Source organism: Coregonus clupeaformis, chromosome 14 (assembly GCF_020615455.1).
Source record: "Coregonus clupeaformis isolate EN_2021a chromosome 14, ASM2061545v1, whole genome shotgun sequence".
Taxonomy (NCBI): Eukaryota; Metazoa; Chordata; class Actinopteri; order Salmoniformes; family Salmonidae; genus Coregonus; species Coregonus clupeaformis.
Window position 1 is genome coordinate 19247508 of NC_059205.1, and position 27225 is coordinate 19274732.

Below are 27225 nucleotides of genomic sequence, written 5' to 3' on the forward strand. Positions count from 1 at the left end.
TTTGCAGTGCATTTCAAGTTTGATTTGATTTAGTGCTATTCTTCTACTTTGTTTTTTTGAGACGCGAATACAACATATCAAATCATGTTGAATTGTGAACGCAACCAAATATCAACATTTGAAGGAGATATCTTCTGCTTGGAAAGTACATACAGTGCATTTGGAAAGTATTCAGACCCTTTGACTTTTTCCACATTTTGTTACGTTACAGCCTTGTTCTAAAATGGATTAAATCGTTTTTCCCTCATCAATACCTTATAATGACAAAGCAAAACGTTTTTTAGAATTTTTAGCAAATGTATTAAAAATAACAAACTGAAATATTGCATTTACATAAGTATTCAGACCCTTTACTCAGTACTTTGTTGAAGCACCTTTGGCAGTGATTACAGCCTCGAGTCTTCTTGGGTATGATGCTACAAGCTTCGCACACCTGTATTTGGGAAGTTTCTCCCATTCTTCTCTGCAGATCCTCTCAAGCTCTGTCAGGTTGGATGGGGAGCTTTGCTGCACAGCTATTTTCAGGTCTCTCCAGAGATGTTCCCTCGATCCTGACTTGTCTCCCAGTCCCTGCAGCTGAAAAACATCCCGCAACATGATGCTGCCACCACCATGCTTCACCATAGGGATGCTGCCAGGTTTCCTCCAGATATGACGCTTGGCATTCAGGCCAAAGAGTTCAATCTTGGTTTCATCTGACCAGAGCTGATCAATGTCTAAATGTGCTGACAGGATAGCTCAGCTGAATCAAACACAGCTGGTTTCCAAAGTTATGCAGGGTACATAGAGGTAGGCATCTGGATGGTAGACTTGTTCTCACTGAAGTGTATTACACCTCATATACCAGTAGGAGTGAATTTTGAGGCAGAAATGTGTGGCTTCACCTTTATTTAGGTTGACAGCATGACATTGAATCAAACATTGAATCAAACATACCATTTTACTATCAACACTGAAACAAGGTCAAATCAAATATGTCTATAATCAAATATGAAATTCAACATCATTTCAACCACCCATAGGATAAAAAATATGTTTTACGTTTCTACATGGAATTTTCAACACAATTTCAATGTGTACATAGTTCTGATGATTATGTTGAAATTAGATTGATGTAACAACCTGTTAGTAAGGTTAAGTCAATGTATTTAATTTGAAGTTATAACCTAATTTCAATGTTAACAATGCTGGTTGAAATTAGATGAAAACAGTACTGGTTGATGACTTTTTTCAAATCCAATGTATTTTCCATGTTGATTCCACGTCACAATATGTTGACAAATTACATTAAAACAACATTGATTCAACCAGTGTGTGCCCAGTGGGCAGAGACCAATAAATAATTGGCGTCGCACTGCCAGGTCAAAGGGTGGCAGACGTGAGTGTTTTGGTCGCAGTCTCGAACCCTGCTGTATATTATGACACTATGCCATGTCATATTAAATAGCCTCACAGTGTAACTAGACGCTTCATTCACATTCGTGGATAAAGACCTTGTGCCCAGTTGTGCCCGCGACAATGACAGGTCTTTCTCTCTATTTCCTGTCTGCCAGTCTACATACCTGCCAGTCTGCATACCCGCCTGCCTACATGCCTGTGTGTGTGTCTTACTGTATCTCCCGCTCTCCACTCCCTCTCTTAAATCGAGGACAGAATTGACCATGTCCCCGGATACGTGTTCCCATCAGCCCAGATCAATAGCAGACTAATGTAGTGTCACAGACTGGTCACCCCTCTTACCCCCTCATATCACAGACATGTCCCTGAGAGGAAGAGAGATAGAGGGAAATGGGGAGCGGGAGACCATCAAATAAAAAGTTGTCCGCTCAACGAACCAACATGGCCGCTGAGTCGCCAGACTCAACATTTTAATATGGGATAGCCCTGGGAAAGCTGTGTTCAGGGAAAAAAGTATTTGATCCCCTGCTGATTTTGTACGTTTGCCCACTGACAAAGAAATGATGAGTTTATAATTTTAATGGTAGGTTTATATGAACAGTGAGAGACAGAATAACAACAAAACAATCCAGAAAAACGCATGTCAAAAATGTTATAAATTGATTTGCATTTTAATGAGGGAAATAAGTATTTGACCCCTCTGCAAAACATGACTTAGTACTTGTTGGCAATCACAGAGGTCAGATGTTTCTTGTAGTTGGCCACCAGGTTTGCACACATCTCAGGAGGTATTTTGTTCCACTCTTCTTTGCAGATCTTCTCCAAGTCATTAAGGTTTCGAGGCTGACGTTTGGCAACTCGAACCTTCAGCTCCCTCCACAGATTTTCTATGGGATTAAGGTCTGGAGACTGGCTAGGCCACTACATGACCTTAATGTGCTTCTTCTTGAGCCACTCCTTTGTTGCTTTGGCCGTGTGTTTTGGGTCATTGTCATGCTGGAATACCCATCCACGACCTATTTTCAATGCCCTGGCTGAGGGAAGGAGGTTCTCACCCAAGATTTGACGGTACATGGCCCCGTCCATCGTCCCTTTGATGCGATGAAGTTGTCCTGTCCCCTTAGCAGAAAAACACCCCCAAAGCATAATGTTTCCACCTCCATGTTTGACGGTGGGGATGGTGTTCTTGGGGTCATAGGCAGCATTCCTCCTCCTCCAAACACGGCGAGTTGAGTTGATAGCAAAGAGCTCCATTTTGGTCTCATCTGACCAAAACACTTTCACCCAGTTCTCCTCTGAATCATTCAGATGTTCATTGGCAAACTTCAGACGGGCATGTATATGTGCTTTCTTGAGCAGGGGGACCTTGCGGGCGCAGCAGGATTTCAGTCCTTCACGGCATAGTGTGTTACCAATAGTTTTCTTGGTGACTATGGTCTCAGCTGCCTTGAGATCATTGACAAGATCCTCCAGTGTAGTTCTGGGCTAATTCCTCACCGTTCTCATGATCATTGCAACTCCACGAGGTGAGATCTTGCATGGAGCCCCAGGCCGAGGGAGATTGACAGTTATTTTGTGTTTCTTCCATTTGCGAATAATCGCAACAACTGTTGTCACCTTCTCACCAAGCTACTTGGCGATGGTCTTGTAGCCCATTCCAGCCTTGTGTAGGTCTACAATCTTGTCCCTGACATCCTTGGAGAGCTCTTTGGTCTTGGCCATGGTGGAGAGTTTGGAATCTGATTGATTGATTGCTTCTGTGGACAGGTTTCTTTTATACAGGTAACAAGCTGAGATTAGGAGCACTCCCATTAAGAGTGTGCTGCTAATCTCAGCTCGTTACCTGTATAAAAGTCACCTGGGAGCCAGAAATCTTTCTGATTGAGATGGGGTCAAATACTTATTTCCCTCATTAAAATGCAAATCAATTTATAAATTTTTTTACATGCGTTTTTCTGGATTTTTTGTTGTTATTCTGTCTCTCTCTTTTCAAATAAACCTACCATTAAAATTATAGACTGGTCATTTCTTTGTCAGTGGGCAAACGTACAAAATCAGCAGGGGATCAAATACTTTTTTCCCTCACTGTAAAGGGCAATCTACTGCAATGTAGCTACAGTATTATGTTTCTATAATCTATAAGTCTCCAAATTCGAGCAGCAGTTATCAAAATAATGAATTCAAACTTTTCAAAAGAACTTGCCTGGAGATAGTGCTGACTTTGCAGGGGTTTTAAGTGTTTTATACACATAGGCTACTCTCTGAATCTTAAAACCCACCCTTCCTTGTCTTATCATGGTACAATGTCATTTATACATCCATCCATCAGAATTAGGTCTTATGAGAAGAGATCCAGTCAGCCAGCTGTGGGAGCCCATCAACTCAATACCAACAGTTATCGACCATGCTGTCACGGTTTACTATGCCAGAACCCAGAAGCAGACCAGGACAAGGTACGTTGAGAGAAAGGTGAGTGTTTATTTAATAGATTCCGAGTGAGGCTGAATAATCCAGGGAACAGAGCGGGTGGCGTGGATGGGTTGTTGAGGGTGCAGTGGTTGGTCCGGTACTGGCTCGGCAGCCGCCGACCATCAGGCAGAGGTTGGGTGAAGGTTCCGGGTGAGAACTGCAGACAGAACAAAAACGGAGGTCAGTACACAGCAAGTCACAAGGTGCAAAACAACAAAACTAACACTAATGGCTCAGAGGCTGATACGCTGACAACATACTGTTCATAGCTAACGATCCGGCAGGAACTGGATGTTAGGCCAGAGCCTAAGAAGGGTGATGATCAGGACCAGGTGTGCAGATTGCTGATGGGATGCAGGTGCGGAAAACAAGAGCGCTCCCCGGAGCGTTCCCGAACCCTCGGGAAACTGGAGATTACGAACCGGAACACTAGTCACCAGACAGGACCCGACTCAGACAGCCGGGATCGTTACAGTACCCCCCCTCCGGCCAACGCCACCGGGCGGACTCCCGGAGCGCCAGGATGGAGGCGGTAGAAGTCACTGATGAGGTCCGCATCTAGGACCTGTCGCCGCGGAATCCAACTCCTCTCTTCAGGGCCATACCCCTCCCAGTCCACGAGATACTGGAAACCCCGGCCCCGCCGTCTGGAATCCATGATGCGACGCACCGTGTAGGCAGGACCACCTCCGATCATCCGAGGAGGAGGAGGAGGAGGCGGAGGAGGCAACAGAGGACTGAGGAAGACAGGCTTGAGGCAGGAGACATGAAAGGTGGGATGGACTCTGAGCGTCCTCGGTAGTTTGAGTCGAACTGCCACTGGATTGATCACCTTCTCCACCACAAACGGACCAATGAACTTCGGTAACAACTTCCTAGACTCAGTCCGTAACGGAAGATCCCGTGTGGCCAACCAAACCCTATCTCCGATGGTATAGGTGGGAGCGGGGATCCGGCGACGATTCGCCTGGAGCTGATACCGGTCCGAAACTCTAAGGAGTGCCTTTCTGGCCCGATGCCAGGTCCGGTGGCAACGACGAATATGGGCCTGAACAGAAGGCACTGAGAGCTCCTTCTCCTGAGAAGGAAACAGGGGAGGTTGGTAGCCATACAGGCACTGGAAGGGAGACATCCCAGTGGCAGATGTAGGAAGAGTATTGTGGGCATACTCAACCCAAGGCAACTGAGAGACCCAGGAGGTGGGGTTGGAAGAGACCAGACAGCGTAGCGTGGATTCCATCTTCTGGTTGGCTCTCTCCGCCTGACCATTGGATTGGGGGTGAAAACCAGATGTGAGACTGACTGTAGCTCCAATGGCCAAACAGAAGGACTTCCAGACAGCAGAGGTAAACTGAGGGCCACGGTCGGAAACGATATCACTGGGCAAACCGTGGACCCTGAAAACCTCCCCTAACCAGGATCTCGGACGTCTCCGAGGCAGAGGGAAGCTTGGCAATAGGCACAAAGTGGGCGAACTTGCTGAATCTGTCCACGATAGTCAGAACGACCGTGTTCCCCTCAGAAGCGGGCAACCCAGTGACGAAGTCCAGGGCCAGATGCGACCATGGTCACCGGGGAATAGGAAGGGGGTGAAGTAGTCCAGAGCTGGGCCGATTGGTACTCTTATTCTGCGCACACACTGGACAGGCAGCAACAAAACCCCGAGTATCCTCGGCCATGGCAGGCCACCAAAAACGTCTGCGAAGAAACGCCATTGTCCGAGCCACGCCAGGGTGACAAGCCATCTTGCTGGCGTGGGACCATTTGAGGACAGCAGGACGAACCGACTCAGGCACAAACAACCGACCGGGTGGACCGTTACCGGGACCGGGCTGAGTCCGAAGGGCCGCCAGCACCTCCTCCTCAATCTTCCACATAACTGCTCCCACGACGCAGTTCCGGGGGAGAATTGTCTCGGTCTTGGACCCACTCTCCTCCGTCTTGGAGAACATCCGGGACAAGGCGTCCGCCTTGCCGTTCTTAGATCCAGGTCGGAACGTCAGGGCAAACTTGAATCGTCCGAAAAACAACGCCCACCTGGCCTGGACGGGAGTTGAGACGTTTAGCCGATTGCACGTAAGCAAGATTCTTGTGGTCAGTCCAGACAATAAACGGTTGCTCCGCCCCCCTCCAACCAGTGGCGCCACTCCTCCAAGGCAAGTTTCACCGCGAGAAGCTCCCGGTTACCCACATCGTAATTCCTCTCCGCAGGCGAAAGGCGGCGAGTAGTAGGCGCAGGGATGGAGTTTACTGTCCGTGGAGCATCGCTGCGACAGGATGGCGCCAACTCCCACATCAGACGCGTCCACTTCAACGACGAACTGACGGGCCGTGTCCGGTTGAGAGAGAATCGGTGCGTTGGTGAATCGCCTCTTCAAATCCAGAAACGCTCGATCCGCCTCCGGATTCCACTTGAAGGTCCTGATACTGGAAGTCAAGGCAGTTAACGGAGCGGCCACACGGCTGTAATCCCGGATGAATCTGCGGTAGAAATTCGCAAACCCCAAAAATCTCTGGAGCTGCAATCTCGTACCGGGCTGGACCCATTCCAGAACCGCTCTAACCTTCTCCTGGTCCATCCTAATCTCTCCCCTGGAGATGATGTACCCGAGAAAGGATGTCGTGTGGGCGTGAAACTCGCACTTCTCGGCCTTCACGAACAGGCGATTCTCCAACAATCGCAGCAGAACCTGCCGGACATGCTGGACGTGGTCGGAAGGTTCCTTCGAGAAGATCAGAATGTCATCCAGGTAAACAAACACAAAGAGACCGATCATATCTCTCAGGACGTCGTTCACCATACTCTGGAATACCGCTGGAGCATTGGTCAGTCCAAACGGCATCACCTGATACTCGAAGTGACCCATCGGTGTATTGAAACCCGTCAACCACTCGTCCCCCTCTCTGATCCGGACCAGGTGATACGCATTGCGTAGGTCTAGCTTGGTGAACACCGTAGCACCCTGTAAGGAGTCGAAGGCAGAACTCATCAAGGGCAGGGGATACTTGTTCTTGACCGTGATGTCATTCAACCCCCGATAATCAATACACGGTCGAAGAGAGCCATCCTTCTTACCCACAAAGAAGAATCCTGCCCCCAGGGGTGATGACGAGGGACGAACGAGACCAGCAGCTAGGGACTCCTTGATGTAGGTCTCCAACGCCTCACGTTCAGGTCGGGAGATACTGTATAACCTTCCCTTGGGGTAGACAGCTCCAGGGACCAGGTTGATGGCACAATCATATGGTCGGTGGGGAGGGAGTGACAGAGCCTTCTGCTTACTGAAAACCTCCCCCAAATCGTGATATGTCTCGGGAACCAGGGACAAATCTGGGGGTTTAGCCTCAATCACCTGACTGGGAACCGAATGGGGGCAGGCAGTCTTGAGACAGTTAGCATGACAATCAAGGCTCCAACTCGTTACCTTGCCCGTCACCCAATCGAACGTGGGATTGTGTTCCTTCAGCCAGGGGTATCCAAGGACCAGAGGAACATGGGAAGACGGCAGAATGAAGAATGAAATCATCTCAGAATGATTCCCCGACAACCGCATCTTAACCGGTTCAGTCCTCATCGTGATACGTGCCAGACTACTGCCGTTCAGAGTGGTCGCTTCAATGGCTTCCGGCAATTGCTCCTTGGAAAGCCCCAGCTGTTCCACCAACTCGGCATCAAGAAAGCTTCCATCGGCACCTGAATCGATAAAAGCGTTAAGCGCTAAGCTCTGATTCCTGTTCACAAGGGTAGCCGGAAACGGGGTCTGACAGAGGTACTGAGAGGTTGAAACTGGCTCGCTAAAAGTCCTCCCAACTTTAGCGAGCCGGGCAGTTTGACGACCGCCGGGAACAAGTGGAGATGTAATGTCCCGAGCTACCACAGTAGAGGCAGCAGTTGGTCTTACATCTATGTTGACGCTCCTCCTTGGTTAACCCGTGCCGCCCCACTTGCATGGGTTCAGAATCGGGAGAGAGGACCTCTCCACTAATCCATTGTGGTGGAGAATGATCGACGTGTTCTGGTCCACCACCCGACCCGACTGGGAACTGAGAAGCTGATCGACGGGACGGACCCCATTGCTTCTCCCTCCTTCGCTCTCGGACTCGATTATCCACCCGAATAGACAAGGCTACCAAGCTGTCCAGGTCACTAGGCTCCGGATAGGAGATCAACTCATCCTTGAGCTGCTCCGACAGACCCTGGTAAAAGGCCGCTTGCAGAGACTCCTCGTTCCACCCACTCTCCACAGCCAACGTCTTGAACTCGATCACGAAGTCGGCCACGCTGCGAGTTCCTTGGCGAAGCGAAAACAGGCGCCTAGCTGCGTCCCTCCCTCGGACGGAATGGTCGAAGAGCTTCCTCATCTCGGCCGTGAACCCCTGGTATGAAGCCATGCAGGGATCCTGTCGTTCCCAAACGGCTGAAGCCCACTCCAGCGCTCGACCACGCAGCAACTCAATCACAAAGGCTATCCTAGCCTTGTCTGTGGCATAAGAGTAGGGTTGTAGATCGAACACTAATCCACACTGCATAAGGAAGGAACGGCATCTTCCCAGCTCCCCTCATATTTATCCGGCGTCGGAACCTTGGGCTCACGGATGGACACAGCTTCAGAAGCGGCAGGCGAGATGGGTGAAACCGGTAGTGGATCCTCCACCGGACACTTACGTTGGTTCTGGACCTCCGTCAGACCGGTAGAAAGGTTCCGAACTGACAACGCGATCTCCTGTAGTACCGTGCTATGATGGCCCAACATCTTCTCCTGCTGGGTAATAGCATGGCGAACAGAGTCCAGGTCCGCTGGGTTCATTACTGGCCGGATCGTTCTGTCACGGTTTACTATGCCAGAACCCAGAAGCAGACCAGGACAAGGTACGTTGAGAGAAAGGTGAGTGTTTATTTAATAGATTCCGAGTGAGGCTGAATAATCCAGGGAACAGAGCGGGTGGCGTGGATGGGTTGTTGAGGGTGCAGTGGTTGGTCCGGTACTGGCTCGGCAGCCGCCGACCATCAGGCAGAGGTTGGGTGAAGGTTCCGGGTGAGAACTGCAGACAGAACAAAAACGGAGGTCAGTACACAGCAAGTCACAAGGTGCAAAACAACAAAACTAACACTAATGGCTCAGAGGCTGATACGCTGACAACATACTGTTCATAGCTAACGATCCGGCAGGAACTGGATGTTAGGCCAGAGCCTAAGAAGGGTGATGATCAGGACCAGGTGTGCAGATTGCTGATGGGATGCAGGTGCGGAAAACAAGAGCGCTCCCCGGAGCGTTCCCGAACCCTCGGGAAACTGGAGATTACGAACCGGAACACTAGTCACCAGACAGGACCCGACTCAGACAGCCGGGATCGTTACACATGCAGGCCCTGCAATAACATAACAACAACCCCTAAGCGTCCTGGGGTAGGTAGGGGGTATTGGAGTTTAAAGCAACATCAATAATAACACATGAAATTACAGTCCGATCTCCACTAATCCTGTAGTGTTGGGCTTGGGAAAGCCCCTGCGGTTAAGTTAGCCTAACATTTATTGATTTCATGTGTTATCCTCAATGCTGTAGACACATTGCTATAGGCAGGTTACAGACGAGTGGATTGCCAACCAGAGCGGGTCAATCCCGGCTACGTCGTGTTGACTTATCAGAGCATCAATCAAACTGAGGGCTCCGGTCAGCCCCAATCAGAATCAAGAGGGATGGGTGAGGGCGGGGGTAAAGGTGATGTAGGCTAATAGATATTAGATAGGGTTGCGGGGTGAGGTTAGGGATAGGGGGTAAGGGGTAGATCATAAGGTTAATGGAAGAGTTTACAGGGGTGAGGGGTAAGGTAAAGGGTAAGGGAAGGGTTAAGAAGATCCACTCTGCATTCAAATCCTTCCCATCATCTTGTCAGGTAGGTTGAGTGATAGAGCAACCTGATACATTTGAATGCCATGTCTTTAATCTTATCCAGTATAGGCTATGGCATTAAAAGGGTCATTTAAACACCAGAAAGTAAAACTGATTAAAAGGATAGTTCCCCCCAAAATTAGAGTCTGTCAAATGTTTTGGGGTGGCAGCTTGGTAGCCTAGAGATTGGATAGACAGGCCAGCAACCGGAGGGTTGTCGGTTTAAATGCAGAGTCTGACAGAATATGAGCCAAACACCGGAAGCTGAACCGGAGTTGTGTCCATATTCCAAGGCCATCTGTTGTGTCAATCCTGCTAAATCCATTAGTACAAATCTGCAGGCCTCAATCCAAAATAAATGGGACAATTCCATGGAGATGGACTTTGGTGTGAACTATCCCTCCAATGCATCATGATGACAGCTAGCACCACAGCTAAAATACCTAGGTGGATCAGGGGTGGATGGATATATCTGGGGGCAAACCAGGGAAGGGGGACAAGGCCACAGCCCCTCTTCGGTCTAAAAACATTTTCCAAGGACTCACCGCTTTGTAACCGGCGAACTCCACACGGCACCTAGTGTATTTCCCGGACTAGCTAGCCCGCGTGCCAGGCATAATTATATCCCTCTTTAGCCAATCACGTCGCCCCATTAATAACACACAACTCCCTTACTGAGCTCCAGTCTGGGCACAAAAGCGTCATTAACTCAACACTGGATTCCCCTAGCAGAGAGAAAGAGGAGAAGAGTGGGAGGACAGGAGAGAGAGGGAGGGACAAGAAAAACAGACATAGCCTATGATTACTGAGTCATAACCATGCAGGGGCGATGAGAAGTGGGGCTGAGGCCTGAAAAACATTGGCAGTTGAAAGTCCATGCTAGCATAATGGCCTTATATGTCAATATTTGAAACACTGGTAGACTTATTGATCATTTGAAATGCATAAGAATGTACCAACATACATTTTCAGGGTTTCAAAACACTCACAGACAGTGATTAAAAAAGCTTACAAGGCATTACAACTATGACAATACTGCTTTATAGTTACTAATGGTTTTCAATGGCCAGATCTTCTATATATCAAATGTTTTAAAGCTTAATTGCCTGGTGTATTATTGGCAGCTAATCCAGAGTTCTGCAAAAACGGCCCTAGAACCTTTGGGACCTATCTTTAGATTTTACGACGAATATTGCATTTCCACCCCCCAAGACATATCTACGGTGTCACTGTTGACGGGGAAAGTTACGGCCAAAATTACTATCACATCACAACATGGGTTGCTGGAGAGATCTTTTGCTAAAGATGTTGGCTGGGTGCTGAAAGATAAGAGTTAGCGAGGTGTATATGAAGACTCTTAATGTGTAATAACGCCCTTCCATAGACTCCAAAGCCCTGCCTATCATTTCAGGGCATTGGCATCTCAACACTCTGTTTTGGCAATGATTACTGTTTTTCCTGTGCACATTTCAGAAGTCACTCCTTTTTTAGGCTACGATCTAGGCCGCAGTGTTCTTCAGTACTGATCCTGGAGATCCATCGGGTGTGCAGGCTTTTGTTCCAGCCCAACACTAACATCCCTGAATCAACTAATCAATTAACAATCAAGCCCTTGATTAGTTCAATCTGTTTTATTATTGTTAGGCTGGGACAAAAACCTGCACACTCTTGTGGGTCTCAAGTAAGACTACCAGGAATTCAGTTCCCTGATCTAGGCACGACATTCATTACATTCTTGATGCAGCCATAACATTACACCCATGTGACAATGTCATGTGAGCCTGTAGTTACGGCAGCCACACTGAAATAGCCCCTGGGTGATCAGAAGGAGAAATGGTGAGTGATGCGAGTGCGCTGAGACGCCCTTTGGCAGTTATCAGATAGTAAAAACAGATGTGTCCTACATGTCTGCTGCCTTACTTCCCCCTCTCACTTTCATTGGGCTTCTCACACTCCAAGTGGCGGCACTTTCTGAACCTCAGTGGGATGTCTCTCTGACTCTAACCATGCATTTCACTTCGTTCTGTAATGTTACTGTGTCCCAACCCGTTGCTATAGAAGACATGGCAATGGATCTGCAAAGACTGGGGCAACTCAGATTTCCCTCATCCAAAGTCAATTTAAACTTCAATACTCTTGTGACTGACATGCTACACCTATATTAATGTACTAGTAGGCCTAGCAACTCTATTTTCTCTTGTTGTGCCTGATATGGGGTGTTTTCAACTCTATTGATGTACTAGGCCTACTGAAGTTATACGAACTATGTATGCATTCTGTGCATCAACCCTTGTATATGAAAGTAAACAAAAATGTGTATTGACTTTTACAGTAGCACACTAGAATTTACAACACAGAAGCCCAGAGGTGCAGAGAGAAACTCATGGCCATTATACAGCGGACAATAGGGCAATATATCTCATCCCTGTTACCCTAAATATATCCCTGGATATTTTCTCAGTAGTCAATGTGAAGCATACACTGTTTCAAGGTCAGCACCAGTGGGGGATTAAATTAGTCCTCCAATATTGTGCTGTTGGCACACAGACAAAAGTGACCTGGCTAAAATGATGAAACAGGGATACGGTAGTCAGCATCGTTTGTTTTCCGGACCTTCCTTGATGTCAGCGCTTTTTGGATCAGTGGCTGTGCAACGTGAATGTTGGGCCAAGGTAGCAGAAATCAACCGCAGCAGTTCACAGCACTTAAGCATTACTGAAGAAACTACAGGTTTGACTGTTCTGCCTTCACCACAACGTGCATCTACCATTTACCGTTAACTTTAACAAACAAACGCACATACTTTTACATTTTTCTCTTACCTGTCTGTCCTGAGTTTGAATTTCTGCCTCCTCCTCAATGAGCCACAGCAGATTGCCAGGTAGGCCTACACTACAGCAACAACAAAAAAAGCACACGACACTGACATCTGCAGGTCGATATTGTTACTTCAGTTTAAAAACAAAAGACAACATTTTCTATAGACCCCTTTCTGTGTTTACAAACATTGCCGCATGAGGGCGATGCGTGCAAGTTGGTGGCAGAGCAAGGGGGAGTTCTTATAGAAAACCTGCAAAATAAAACTCTATTTACATGGTGCTTATGAGTGCATTTCACACTACTTTTGGATTATAATTGGATTCTAAGGCTCGTATGAATGTCCTGCTTTATATAAAGTTTGTGTAATCATCGCAAATCAGCTGCATTATATTTAAAAAACACTTCCAACTTCAACCAGTAAAATGGCTCTTTGGCCTATATCAATGAGTGTTAGTATTCTAGCTAACAACTGCTGCATCCAAAATAGTTATTTTGCACAGATCACAAACAAATATAATCTTAGTGACTGTTCAAGCAAGAATCAAAACATCATTGTAAGCGTATGAGAACCCCAAAAAAGTAAATCTAGGCTATGTTGAATGGGCACTGATGGCGATGGCTTTCTCACACTTTGAACACACCAACTGTGTCTTTGAGCAAAATAGTATGCAGCATCATCTAGATATGTGTGCAACAAAAGTTCAACATTCATCTTCTGCTACCATTTCTGTCAACCCGTTTACGCATTTAGTTTGACGCATACGTTCAGTAAATCCAACGTATGCACCACACGGAACGCATTGCAACTGCATCTGCAACACAATGCTGCAAGGAAAACGCAGTGTTCCATTGGAAATGAATGTACTTCTGGTGTACCAAAACGCAATAACACAGTCGGTGTGTTCGAAGCGTTACTGCCGCCAGAGTCACGCCAATCTGTGCCTGACGTCAGTGTGTGGTGTACTGGAGAAGGATCTATAAAAAACCTTAAGAACACTTGCTCTTTCAACCTGGTCTCAGAGCATTTTGTATTATTCTGTAAGTAAATCAGAGACATTACATTTAGTATGATATGTTACGTTTCGTATGGTATGTATTAATTTGTGGCTGTCCATCACCTATTTCGTATGATATGTTACGAATTACAATTCGTATTATGTTACTAATGTTCTAAATGTACAATATGATACGAATTTGAATAACATACTATATGTTATGAATTTGCAAAACATAATATATGTTATGAATTCTAGCTAGGTGGCTAATGTTAGCTAGGTGGCTAACGTTAGCTAGGCTAAGGGTTAAGGTTAGGGGTTAAGGTTAGGGTTAAGTTTAGGATTTAGGTTAAAGGCTTAAGGTTAGGCTTAGGGGAAGGGTTAGCTATCATGCTAAGTATTTGCAAAGTAAAATGCTTGTCCGTTGTCCGTGATGAGATTTTAACCCGCAACCTTTGGATTGCTAGACATTCAACTATGATACAGTAAAGGTTTCTTTGCAATCTCACCATAATTCAATTTTACATTGCCATTCAGTTCCCTAAAGTAACCTAAGATCCTCATTTGCCCCATTATCTACAGATGCATTTCAGACCTCTGGGTCAACTTCTGTGTTTACATAACACCATGACAGAGAGAGAGAGGAAGTCAGTCTATCTGTCAGTTACTGTCATTATCAGCAAGCAAACAGTAGCTGAGCCACTGTTCTGTGGAATGGGAGGAACTCAGAGCATGGGCTACAGTGTTGAAATGTGTCACTTTGCACTCACAGATTGCATCCCAAATGGCACCATATTCTCTATATAGTGCACTACTTGGTCAAAGGTAGTGCACTAAATAGGGAATAGGGTGCCATTTGCAAGGCAGCAACAAACAGCACACACATGCATAAACACACATGTACACACATACAGTGAGGGAAAAAAGTATTTGATCCCCTGCTGATTTTGTACGTTTGCCCACTGACAAAGAAATGATCAGTCCATAATTTTAATGGTAGGTTTATTTGAACAGTGACAGACAGAATAACAACAAAAAAATCCAGAAAAACGCATGTCAAAAATGTTATAAATTGATTTGCATTTTAATGAGGGAAACAAGTATTTGACCCCCTCTCAATCAGAAAGATTTCTGGCTCCCAGGTGTCTTTTATACAGGTAAAGAGCTGTCCACAGAAGCAATCAATCAATCAGATTCCAAACTCTCCACCATGGCCAAGACCAAAGAGCTCTCCAAGGATGTCAGGGACAAGATTGTAGAGGCTGGAATGGGCTACAAGACCATCGCCAAGCAGCTTGGTGAGAAGGTGACAACAGTTGGTGCGATTATTCGCAAATAGAAGAAACACAAAATGACTGTCAATCTCCCTCGGCCTGGGGCTCCATGCAAGATCTCACCTCGTGGAGTTGCAATGATCATGAGAACGGTGAGGAATCAGCCCAGAACTACACGGGAGGATCTTGTCAATGATCTCAAGGCAGCTGGGACCATAGTCACCCAGAAAACAATTGGTAACACACTACGCCGTGAGGAACTGAAATCCTGCAGCGCCCGCAAGGTCCCCCTGCTCAAGAAAGCACATATACAGGGCCGTCTGAAGTTTGCCAATGAACATCTGAATGATTCAGAGGAGAACTGTGTGAAAGTGTTGTGGTCAGATGAGACCAAAATGGAGCTCTTTGGCATCAACTCAACTCGCCGTGTTTGGAGGAGGAGGAATGCTGCCTATGACCCCAAGAACACCATCCCCACCGTCAAACATGGAGGTGGAAACATTATGCTTTGGGGGTGTTTTTCTGCTAAGGGGACAGGACAACTTCACCGCATCAAAGGGACGATGGACGGGGCCATGTACCGTCAAATCTTGGGTGAGAACCTTCTTCCCTCAGCCAGGGCATTGAAAATGGGTCGTGGATGGGTATTCCAGCATGACAATGACCCCAAACACCCGGCTAAGGCAACAAAGGAGTGGCTCAAGAAGAAGCACATTAAGGTCCTGGAGTGGCCTAGCCAGTCTCCAGACCTTAATCCCATAGAAAATCTGTGGAGGGAGCTGAAGGTTCGAGTTGCCAAACGTCAGCCTCGAAGTGGGACAAAATCCCTCCTGAGATGTGTGCAAACCTGGTGGCCAACTACAAGAAACGTCTGACCTCTGTGATTGCCAACAAGGGTTTTAGCACCAAGTACTAAGTCATGTTTTGCAGAGTGGTCAAATACTTATTTCCCTCATTAAAATGCAAATCAATTTAACATTTTTGACATGCGTTTTTCTGGATTTTTTTGTTGTTATTCTGTCTCTCACTGTTCAAATAAACCTACCATTAAAATTATAGACTGATCATGTCTTTGTCAGTGGGCAAACGTACAAAATCAGCAGGGGATCAAATACTTTTTTCCCTCACTGTACATATGTGCTTATTTGGGCCAATGAACTTTGAATTACTTATAAACACATAGCTTTCAATAGAATAACATTGGTTGTTTTATTTCAAGCCTGTCTCACTCACAGACAAACAAAACCAAAAACATTATAGGCCTACATATATTGTAGTACTGCAGGGGTCGGCAACAGGCGACCAAAACCGGCCCATGAGTGATTTTCTTGGGCCCTCAAAAGTTTATAGTAAAAAGGAGTTCAGCAAAAAATTTGTTTAATTTAGGACATCTGTTCCCAAGTATTCGCATAAATAAAACAAGAGACATAATTATGTGATTGTGTCTTAATGTAATCAAGGTATAAAATTATTGTTATTTTCAAATTCTTCCAATTATTGATAAACATGCAATAACATGATTGTTATTTTCAAATTCTTCTAATTATTGATAAACATGCACCTGTTAGGAAACTGACTGTTAGAACTGTTAAGGCTCCATGGATTGATGAGGAATTGAAAAACGGTATGGTTGAAAGAGATGGAGCAAAAGGAGTGGCTAATAAGTCTGGCTGCACATCTGACTGGTTGACTTACTGCAAATTGAGAAATTATGTGACTAAACTCAACAAAAAGAAGAAGAAACTGTATTATGAAGCCAAGATCAATGATACAAAGAATGATGGAAAAAAACTTTGGAGTACTTTAAATGAAATGATGGGTAGAAAAACAAATTCAACTCCATCTTTCATCGAATCAGATTACTTATTCATTACAAAACCATTTGATGTTGCCAATTATTTTAATGATTACTTCATTGGCAAAGTGGGCAAATTTAGGCAGGAAATGCCAACAATGAACAGTGAGCCATCTTATTCATGCATAAAAAAACAAATAATGAAAGAAAAGCATTGCAAGTTTGAATTTTGTAAAGTTAGTGTGGGAGAGGTGGAAATATTATTGTTATCGATCAATAATGACAAACCTCCTGGCATTGACAACTTAGATGGAAAGCTACTGAGGATAGTAGCTGACTCTATAGCCACTCGTATCTGTCATATCTTAAATCTGAGCCTAGAGGAAAGTCTTTGTCCTCAGGCCTGGAGGGAAGCCAAAGTAATTACGCTACCCACAAATGGTAAAGCGGCCTTTACAGGTTCTAACAGTAGACCAAATACAATGCTATTTCTCTGTAAACAAATTAACAACAGACTTTCAACATGCTTATAGGGAAGGGCACTCAACATGTACTGCACTGACACAAATGACTGATGATTGGTTAAAAGAAATTGATAATACAAAGATTGTGGGAGCTGTACTGTTAGATTTTAGTGCAGCCTTTGATATTATTGACCATAACCTGTTGTTGAAAAAACAAATGTGTTATGGCTTTTCAACCTCTGCCATATCGTGGATTCATAGCTATCTATGTAATAGAACTCAAAGAGGTTTCTTTAATGGAAGCTTTTCTAATGTCAAACATGTAAAGTGTGGTGTACCACAGGGCAGCTCTCTAGGCCCCCTACTCTTTTCTATTTTTACCAATGACCTGCCACTGGCATTAAACAAAGCATATGTGTCCATGTATGCTGATGATTCAACCATATACGCATCAGCAACCACAGCTAATGAAGTCACAAAAACCCTTAACAAAGAGTTGCAGTCTGTTTTGGAATGGGTGGCCACTAATAAACTGGTCCTGAACTTCTCTCAAACTAAGAGCATTGTATTTGGTACAAATCATTCCCTAAGTTCTAGACCTCAGCTGAATCTGGTAATGAAAGGTGTGGCTGTTGAACAAGTTGAGGAGACTAAATTACTTGGCGTTCCCTTAGATTGTAAACTATCATGGTCAAAACATATACATTTACATTACATTTTAGTCATTTAGCAGATATAGATTCAATGGTTGTAAAGATGGGGAGAGTTCTTTCCGTAATAAAGAGATGCTCTGCTTTTTTGACACCACACTCCAAAAAGCAAGTTCTGCAGGCTCTAGTTTTGTCTAATCTTGATTATTGTCCAGTCGTGTGGTCCAGTGCTGCAAGGGAAGACCTAGTTAAGCTGCAGCTGGCCCAAAACAGAGCGACACATCTTGCTCTTCATTGTAATCAGAGGGCTGATATAAATACTATGCATGCCAGTCTCTCTTGGCTAAGAGTTGAGGAGAGACTGACTGCATCACTTCTTATTTTTATAAGAAACATTAATGTGTTGAAAATCCCAAATTGTTTGTATAGTCAACTTACACACAGCTCTGACACACATACTTACCCCACCAGACATGCCACCAGGGGTCTTTTCACAGTCCCCAAATCCAGAACAAATTCAAGAAAGCATACAGTATTATATAGAGCCATTTTTGCATGGAACTCTGTTCCATCTCATATTGCTCAAATAAACAGCAAACCTGGTTTCAAAAAACAGATAAAGCAACACTTCACGGCACAACGCCTCTCCCCTATTTGACCTTGATAGTTTGTGTGTATGTATTGATATGTAAGCTACGTGTGCCTTTAAAATATGTTTTATGTAGTTCTGTCCTTGAGCTGTTCTTGTCTATTAATGTTGTGTATTATGTCATGTTTCATGTTTTGTGTGGACCCCAGGAAGAGTAGCTGCTGCTTTTGTAACAGCTAATGGGGATCCTAATAAAATACCAAACACCAAAATACAATCAATTTTTGGGCTTAGTTGTGATACAATTGCAATTTTGCAGACTCTTCTGGCTGTAGACACAATTGGTGTACCAGAAGCCTCCCAGGTAACTTTCAGCACAGTTCACATGGCTGCTGTCCTACTCCCGGTCGCAGGTGGAAAACCTCTGGATGTTGTGGTGGGAGAGGGCATCACCTGGTGAAAGGGGTTCAGGTTTGAATTGAATTGAATTGAATTGAATTGAGGTGATCAATCGGGTTCAGTTGAGTTGAATTGAGTTTAGTTTGATTGTGAATTTAATTGAACTGTGAATAATTTTGTATCCAGATGTGGCATTCAACATAACACCCCACAATAGAATGAGTAGAAACAATCTACCATTTTCTTTTCTATTGCTGTGAAAAACACCATAATATATTACAAATGAGTCATTCATGAATCGACCAATAAAGTGAGCAGCTCTGATTTCTATCTCACCTGCCCCGCCATCTTAAAGTTGAAGACGTGGAGCTTGTATCCGTTTCTCAAAATGCACACTACTGTACTCCGAGCACACAAATTGGAGCACGGGAGGGTCGAAGTATGAGTCCAAATCAAAGTATGCGAAACGGAGCACGGAGGGCACTTCTCTGGTTATGTACATTATTACGATTCACATACAGTGCATTCGGAAAGTATTCAGACACCTTCACTTTTTCCACATTTTGTTACGTTACAGCCTTATTCTAGAATTTATTAAATAGTTTTTTCCCCCTCATCAATCTATACACAATACCCCATAATGACAAAGCAAAAACAGGTTTTTAGAAATGTTTGCACATTTATTAAAAAGACTCAACATAAATATGACATTTACATAAGTATTCAGACCCTTTACTCAGTACTTTGTTGAAGCATCTTTGGCAGCGATTACAGCCTCGAGTCTTCTTGGGTATGACGCTACAAGCTTGCCATACCTGTATTTGGGGAGTTACTCCCATTCTTCTCTGCAAATCCTCTCAAGCTCTGTCAGGTTGGATGAAGAGCGTCGCTGCACAGCTACTTTCAAGTCTCTCCAGAGATGTTCGATCGGGTTCAAGTCTGGGCTCTGGCTGGACCACTCAAGGACATTCAGAGACTTGTCCCGAAGCCACTCCTTCATTGTCTTGGCTGTGTGCTTAGGGTCATTGTCCTATTGGAAGGTGAACCTTCGCCCCAGTCTGAGGTCCTGAGCACTCTGGAGCAGGTTTTCATGAAGGATCTCTCTGTACTTTGCGCCGTTCATCTTTCCCTCGATCCTGACTAGTCTCCCAGTCCCTGCCGCTGAAAAACATCCCACAGTGTGATGCTGCCACCACCATGCTTCACCGTAGGGAAGGTATTGGCCAGGTGAAGAGTGGTGCCTGGTTTCCTCTAAACGTGACACTTGGCATTCAGGCCAAAGAGTTCAATCTTGGTTTCATCAGACCAGAGAATCGTGTTTCTCATGGTCTGAGAGTCCTTTAGGTGCCTTTTGGAAAACTCAAAGCAGGCTGTCGTCCCTTTTACTGAGGAATGGCTTCTGTCTGGCCACTCTACCATAAAGGCCTTATTGGTGGAGTGCTGCAGAGATGGTTGTCCTTCTGGAAGGTTCTCCCATCTCCACAGAGGAACTCTGGAGCTCTGTCAGAGTGACCATCAGGTTCTTGGTCACCTCCCTGACCAAGGCCCTTCTCCCCCAATTGCTCAGTTTGGCTGGGTGGCCAGCTCTAGGAAGAGTCTTGGTGGTTCCAAACTTCTTCCATTTAAGAATAATGGAGGCCACTGTGTTCTTGGGGACCTTCAATGCTGCAGACATTTTTTGGTACCCTTCCCCAGATCTGTCCCTCAACACAATCCTGTCTTGGAGCTCTAGAGACAATACCTTTGACCTCATGGCTTGGTTTCTGCTCTGACATGCACTGTCAACTGTGCGACCTTATATAGACAGGTGTGTGCCTTTCCAAATCATGTCCAATCAATTGAATTTACCACAGGTGGACTCCAATCAAGTTGTAGAAACATCTCAAGGATGATCAATGGAAACAGGATGCACCTGAGCTCAATTTTGAGTCTCATAGCAAAGGGTCTGAATACTTATGTAAAAAGGTATCTCTATGTTATTATTATTATTAATGTATTTATTTATTGTAATTTTTACCCCCAATTTCGTGATTACAATCTTGTCTCATCGCTGCAACTCCCCAACGGGTTCGGGAGAGGTCGAGTCACGCGTCTTCCGAAACATGACCTGCCAAACCGCTCTTCTTAACACCCGCTCGCTTAACCCGGAAGCCAGCTGCACCAATGTGTCAGATGGAACACCGTTCAACTCAAGGTCAGCCTGCAGGTGCCTGGCCCGCCACAAGGAGTCGCTAGAGCGCGATGAGCCAAGTAAAGCCCCCCCGGCCAAACCCTTTCCTAACCCGGACGACGCTGGGCCAATTGTGCGCTGCCCTATGGGACACCCGGTCACGGCCGGAAAACGAAACTGCCTGGGATCGAACCCCAGGCTGTAGTGACACCGCAACACTGTGATGCAGTGCCTTATGCCACTGCGCCACCTGGGAGGCCCTGTTTTAAATTTGCAAACATTTCTAAAAATCTGTTTTTGCTTTGTCATTATTTTGTATTGTGTGTAGATTGATGAGGGAAAAAAGTAATTTAATCAATTTTAGAATAAGGCTGTAGCATAACAAAATGTGGAAAGAGTAAAGGGGTCTGAATACTGTCCGAATGCACTGTATAGCTAGCTGATAGTTATGAAGTAAAACGGTTTCTTTGTGTATATCTTGTTTAGTTTCTACTGCCATTGTTGTCCTGGCTGGAAGACGGTTAGTCCATAGTAAGTCAATAGGGCTAACTGGCTAGCTTGCTAGCTACGAAGAATTGGTAGCTCCCGAGTGGCGCAGTGGTGTAAGGCACTGCATCGCAATGCTAGCTGTGCCACTAGAGACCCGGGTTCGAATCCAGGCTCTGTCGTAGCCGGCCGCGACCTGGGAGACCCATGGGGCGGTGCACAATTCGTCCAGGGTAGGGGAGGGAATGGCCGGCAGGGATGTAGCTCAGTTGGTAGAGCATGGTGTTTGCAACGCCAGGGTTGTGGATTCACTTCCCACGGGGGGCCAGTATGATTTTATTTTATTTTTTATAATGTATGCACTCACTAACTGTAAGTCGCTCTGGATAAGCGCGTCTGCTAAATGACTAAAATGTAGCTACCCACGAAAAATGTACATCTACCGTGCAAACATTAGTTTTTTTTTGCATGTTTAACTAGCTGGCTAGCTAGATTATTACAATTTACATATCTAGCTGATAATTATGAAGTAAGATGTTTGTATTGTGTATATCTTGGAAGAAGGTTCAGTGAATGGGGAGGTGCAGCGTGAGGTAATACAGTAGGGGGAGTGCGAGTGCTTCTCAAATGTAATGTTTTATGCGTTCTCCACAGTCTCGTCCTCACAAGGACGTACTCAAGAGAACATGGTCGGAGAATGCACTCGGAGCATGAGAGTGTGGAGCACGGTAGTATGCATATTGAGAAACACCCTGAGTCAATGTAGAAGGAACGGTAGAAAGCAAACACCTTCTGGCCCTCAAAGTCCTGCATGTCCACCCACAGCTCTGTCTTCTTACCCCTGGACAGGTGATCGAGGGTCTCCAAACCGGCAACCCAATTTAGTAAACCACTAGTTATAAACTAACTAGTAATGGATTTAGTAAGAACTTTACAGTCAGTGGTGAACATAACTTACACATAGCTGGTGCAGTACAACCCAGTCCATATATAAAGCCCTTACCTCAGCCAGTGGTCTCTCCTGCAGCATGCCCAAAGCCATTTTTGTAGTGGTCCCATGCTCTGTAGAAGTTCACAGACCCATCCATTTGTCTCTGGAAGACCTGGGAAAGAAACACAAGATCACAGTCTTCACTTTACCCCATCCCCACTGTTCTCTCTCACTGTTCTCTCTCACTGTTCTCTCTTACTGTTCTCTCTCTCTCTTCTCACTTTCACTGTTCTCTCTCTTGATCTCTCTTTCATACTCACAGTCCATTTCACTCCATCAGTGTCCATGTGACAGTAGGCGTAGACAGCAGAGGTGGGGCCTGCAGGGTAGATGGTAAACACTCCACTGTGGGTGAAGCTATTGCCATAGACCTCTGAGCAGTCCTGAGGAGAGCAGCACCAAAAGCATAAAGCCCTGCCATACACATACACAGGTTTAAAGTGGGTGGCAAGAAACTACTCTTGGTATCTGACAGTTCGGTACCTTGTTGACTTGTTATTTGGCAAAACAACAGACTTGTACCAACAAGCAACATTGTATACATAGAGCATAATGTCTAAAATGTACTGTCAAACTGATTTTCTGTCCGTCTCTCTTCCTCTCCTTTTCTAACACACACACACACATACACACAAACACACACACACACACTTATGCTCATCTTCCCTGAGTTTTCGGAGCTGTTGTGTAGCAGGGCTGTAAGTGACTGCAGGACAGCAAAGAGAGCCCATTGGTTTTATACCGTGTGTTACTGTGTTTGTACTATATATGTAACAACAGATAAGGATAACAGCGTGGGAACTGGAAAAAGGTGTTTCAATTTTGAAACTAAATGGGAAGAGGAAGGGTGAGTGAGTTTGACCTAGATCTAATGGAAAGGTCCCTATTTTAAGAGCTTTTAAAAGGTGATAACAGAGACTTTCTAGGCCTACATAAAACATGTCTAGAAAAGTCTAAAAATGTCTACACATTTTCTATATGAATCACCTAAGTAGGTCTAGCTCATTCTCAAAAATAGGCCTAGTTTCAGTGATTGGAGCGGATGGAGAGCATGCAGATGCAGATGAATGGTAGATGACAATAAACAAGAGAGCGAGAGAAAATGAAAATGATTGAATCAACACAATGTTGAGGGTGTATATGTTACTGATCCTTACTGGATTGCCTGTTGCTGCTTTACGTTGACAGAACGGATAAATATTTAACTCAAGCAGAGAAAGTGGGAGGCATCGGGTCTCAGGGAAGAAAATGACACTCTCCTAGAAGGCCTACGTCATGTAATTGTGTTTTCAATGGTGCCATGGCAGGGTCATTTTTTGTTTTATTTATAAATAAAGGGAGAGAGGAAGAAAACGTTGCTCCACATGGATCACGAACCAGGTGCACGACTATTACATCGATAACTGAGATGGGGGGGGGGGGCATGTGACTGAAATAGTGCACGTATGTATGTAGGGAAGAAAACAGTTTAGGAAATCATGATATCTATTTACCAGGTCAGGTTGGGCAAGTGGAATAGATATTCTATCCCAATGGCACTACTTTACATGCGGACATAAATGAGTCGTTTCAGCACCATGGACAGCGAACAGAGGCTCACGAATGTGGCCGAATACAAAAGTGAGTCAACCCTTCACATTTTCCTTTTTCTCGCTATTTATTTTGTTTGTAGCCTGATGTGAAGAGAACAAGGGATCAGGGGCAGACTGGGACCAGAAATCGGCCCTGGCATTTCTAACACATTTTTTTCCTTGAGGCCCGCATTATTAGCCAAATAATTATCATTTTGTGCTACAACAAAAAAAAAGAAATTTGACACGCCCACTGGGCAAAAAATTGACCAGCCCATCTGGCATTTGCCAGAAATGCCAGTTGGCCAGTCTGCCCCTGCATGGGACAATGCAATGTGTGTGTGTTTGACTAACTGTCTATTGACTTATTCAGAGAGCATCGTCATGACTGTGAGAAGATATTCCACCTTCCAGTCCTTGGTCCATCATCACACAGGGCCAGGGCATTTTAATGTGACCAGGGTGCAGAGAGAGAGAGAGTTGGAATAACGCTCTGACGGAGGCACGGTGGACAGATATTGGGCAGCATAATGTGACATGTGAAAGGTGACATTTCTTTGGTTGTTTCGTTCATCACCTGTCCCTCGTCCGTATAGCCTTGGATTGATAAGAGTGCAACGCTACCCTCTTGTGAGTGTTAACTGTATTTCAGATGAGGCTTATTATCACGCATGTGGCCAATAATGGCTATTTGCATTTATTGAACAAATACCAATAGTAATTTTCACACAATATTTTTTGCATAGCCAACAAATAAAAATAATTATTTAAAATGTCCCCATCTCTATTTTTACTTCATCATCTAATTTTATATTAGGCCTAGTGTATCTAGACGTATAATATCTAGGCCTACAGTAACCACAAGATAGGCCCATTATTCGGGAAACAGTCTGAGACAGACATAAAAAAGAAAACAATTTTATTAAAGGCTTAAGGTGTTCAGTAAATGCAGCTTGTGCATTTCAGATAGGCCTACCATTCGCCCTTCTCTCTGTCCGGGGACCCCGCCATGGTATGAGTGGGGTTCGGAGCCCAGGGTAATGAAAACGGTCACCAGCCAGAAGGCCAATCGCGTCACAGGGCTTGTTGAGGGGGAGGGCAGAAGCCACTCACAGGTAGGCTAGCAGGTAGAACAAGTTTAAAAGCTGAAACCTTGCTGAAACTGAAACGGATGCAGCCTGAGCTGGTAAAATAATACGATTTCAATTGTATGAAAATAATAGCTGAGGGCGCACCTACCTAAACAAACACACCTACCTCAACCGAAAATTACAATGATGGTTTGCCCTGATGCCCAGCCCATAACTTAGGCTTCTTCTGCATGAAAGAAAAGAAACAACAGTTAGCCACTGCATTCAAAGAGAGTAGCCTAAATATAATAAAAATAGGCCTACACTTTAACAGTCATCTTGGCAGTTTCAGCAAGGACACAGCACAGTCACCACTCAGGACATTTAAAGGGGGGCTGAACTTCCAGATTAGGCCTCGTTTTTCAGCTTCGTCAATAAGAAATGCAAAGGCCATGACTGAAACCAAACGATAGATTGGAGCAGCGGGTTTTTGGAGAATGGTTGTGCCACTGCTCATGCTCTCAAAATGTGTCGAAGAAGATTGGTGTCAAGTGCAAACAGAGTGAGCCGTGCACCAAACCAAGTTCTGGAAGTGAAATGGAAGTGAATGAGGGCGAGATAAGTGAGATGGAATATGTGGTGAGCTTGGATCTTGGATCCCGAGCCTGGCATCAATGGACATGATAAAGAAGTATCTGGTCCAGAAGGAGTGAAGTTTTTGGAGAAGGTGGATCCTTGCCTTTTGGCGGATCCATTTGTGGTTTCAGGGTGGGTGGGAAAAGAGTTGGGTGCAGTTGAATCAGTGAAGGTAACCTGTAGTGGACTTGTGATATTTGTTTGTGTTTCTTCTGACCAGAGGGAGCGGGCGCTCCGTGTCACGGAACTTGGGTCAAGATCTGTTTCTTGCTTTGCTCTTAGGAACAGGGCACCATTGAAATGAGTGATTTCTGGTGTAGCGTTAAGTGTGGAGGTGGAGCAATTGAAGTTGAAGATTCCAGTTGTTTGTGATGCCCGCCGTTTGATGCGACACAGACCTGGTGGTGAGCGTGGTGAAACAGAGGAGTCACTGTCAGTGCTTTTGAGTTTTGTCTTTACCCGACAAAGTGATGTTAGGATATATCAGTTATCATGTTAGAGCTTTTGTGCCGAATCCACTGCGCTGTTTCAGGTGCAACGTTTGTTGTCATGTCGCAGCAGTGTGTAGGAGGGAGATTCCAAGATGTGGGAAGTGTGCAGGTGGGCATGGGACAGAGGATTGTGTAGTTTCAGTGGATAAAGCTGTGTGTGTAGGGGTGCCCATGTTGCTGGGGATCGGAAGTCTCCGGGGCAAGAGAGGCAAGTTGAGGTGGCCAGGGTCAGAGTACACTCTTAGAAAAAAGGGTTCCAAAAGGGTTCTTTAGCTGTCCCCATAGGATAACCCTTTTTCGTTCCATGTAGAACTATTTTGGGTTCCATGTAGAAGGGTTTCTACATGGAACCCAAAAGGGTTCTACCTGGATCCAAAAAGGGTTCTTCAGAGGGTTCTCCTATGGGGACAGCCAAAGAACCCTTTTAGGTTCTAGATAGCAAAAAAAAAATCTAAGAGTTTAGTACAGAAGTAGTCAAATGCTGAGGCAGTGAAGAAAATATAGGATGGATCAAGGGTGGGGGATCCTGAGAGGATCCCTGTGAATAGTAGATCTTTGCCAGAACAGAGGGAGAGGCCAACGAGTGATACGCTGGGGAGAACAAGTATTTGATACACTGCCGATTTTGCAGGTTTTCCTACTTACAATGCATGTAGAGGTCTGTAATTTTTATCATAGGTACACTTCAACTGTGAGAGACGGAATCTAAAACAAAAATCCAGAAAATCACATTGTATGATTTTAAAGTAATTAATTTGCATTTTATTGCATGACATAAGTATTTGATACATCAGAAAAGCAGAACTTAATATTTGGTACAGAAACCTTTGTTTGCAATTACAGAGATCATACGTTTCCTGTAGGTCTTGACACACTGCAGCAGGGATTTTGTCCCACACCTCCATACAGACCTTCTCCAGATCCTTCAGGTTTCGGGGCTGTCGCTGGGCAATACGGACTTTCAGCTCCCTCCAAAGATGTTCTATTGGGTTCAGGTCTGGAGACTGGCTAGGCCACTCCAGGACCTTGAGATGCTTCTTACGGAGCCACTCCTTAGTTGCCCTGG

The 27225-nt window shown here is 45.2% G+C and overlaps 1 protein-coding gene across 1 annotated transcript; it reads right to left on the bottom strand.

Moving 5' to 3' along the window:
- Window positions 1–1744: 1744 nt before the first annotated feature.
- Window positions 1745–24973, bottom strand: LOC121581381 (microfibril-associated glycoprotein 4-like). Its single transcript, XM_045224938.1, has 5 exons — window positions 24939–24973; window positions 22652–22805; window positions 22418–22503; window positions 22152–22283; window positions 1745–1763 (listed from the first exon to the last, which is right to left on the bottom strand). Exons 1-5 carry the CDS (start codon window positions 24971–24973, stop codon window positions 1745–1747), a joined length of 426 nt encoding a protein of 141 aa, XP_045080873.1.
- Between the last annotated feature and the right edge of the window lie 2252 nt (window positions 24974–27225).

Excerpts from the sequence above, each read along its gene's own strand:
- LOC121581381 (XM_045224938.1), bottom strand. The coding sequence starts at position 24,973 with ATGGCGGGGTCCCCGGACAGAGAGAAGGGCGAATG. Across the intron at positions 22,504-22,651 it reads CTGATGGAGTGAAATGGACT|GTCTTCCAGAGACAAATGGA; the intron begins GTGAGTATGAAA and ends TTTCTTTCCCAG. Across the intron at positions 22,284-22,417 it reads TTTGGGCATGCTGCAGGAGA|AAATTGGGTTGCCGGTTTGG; the intron begins GACCACTGGCTG and ends TAGTGGTTTACT.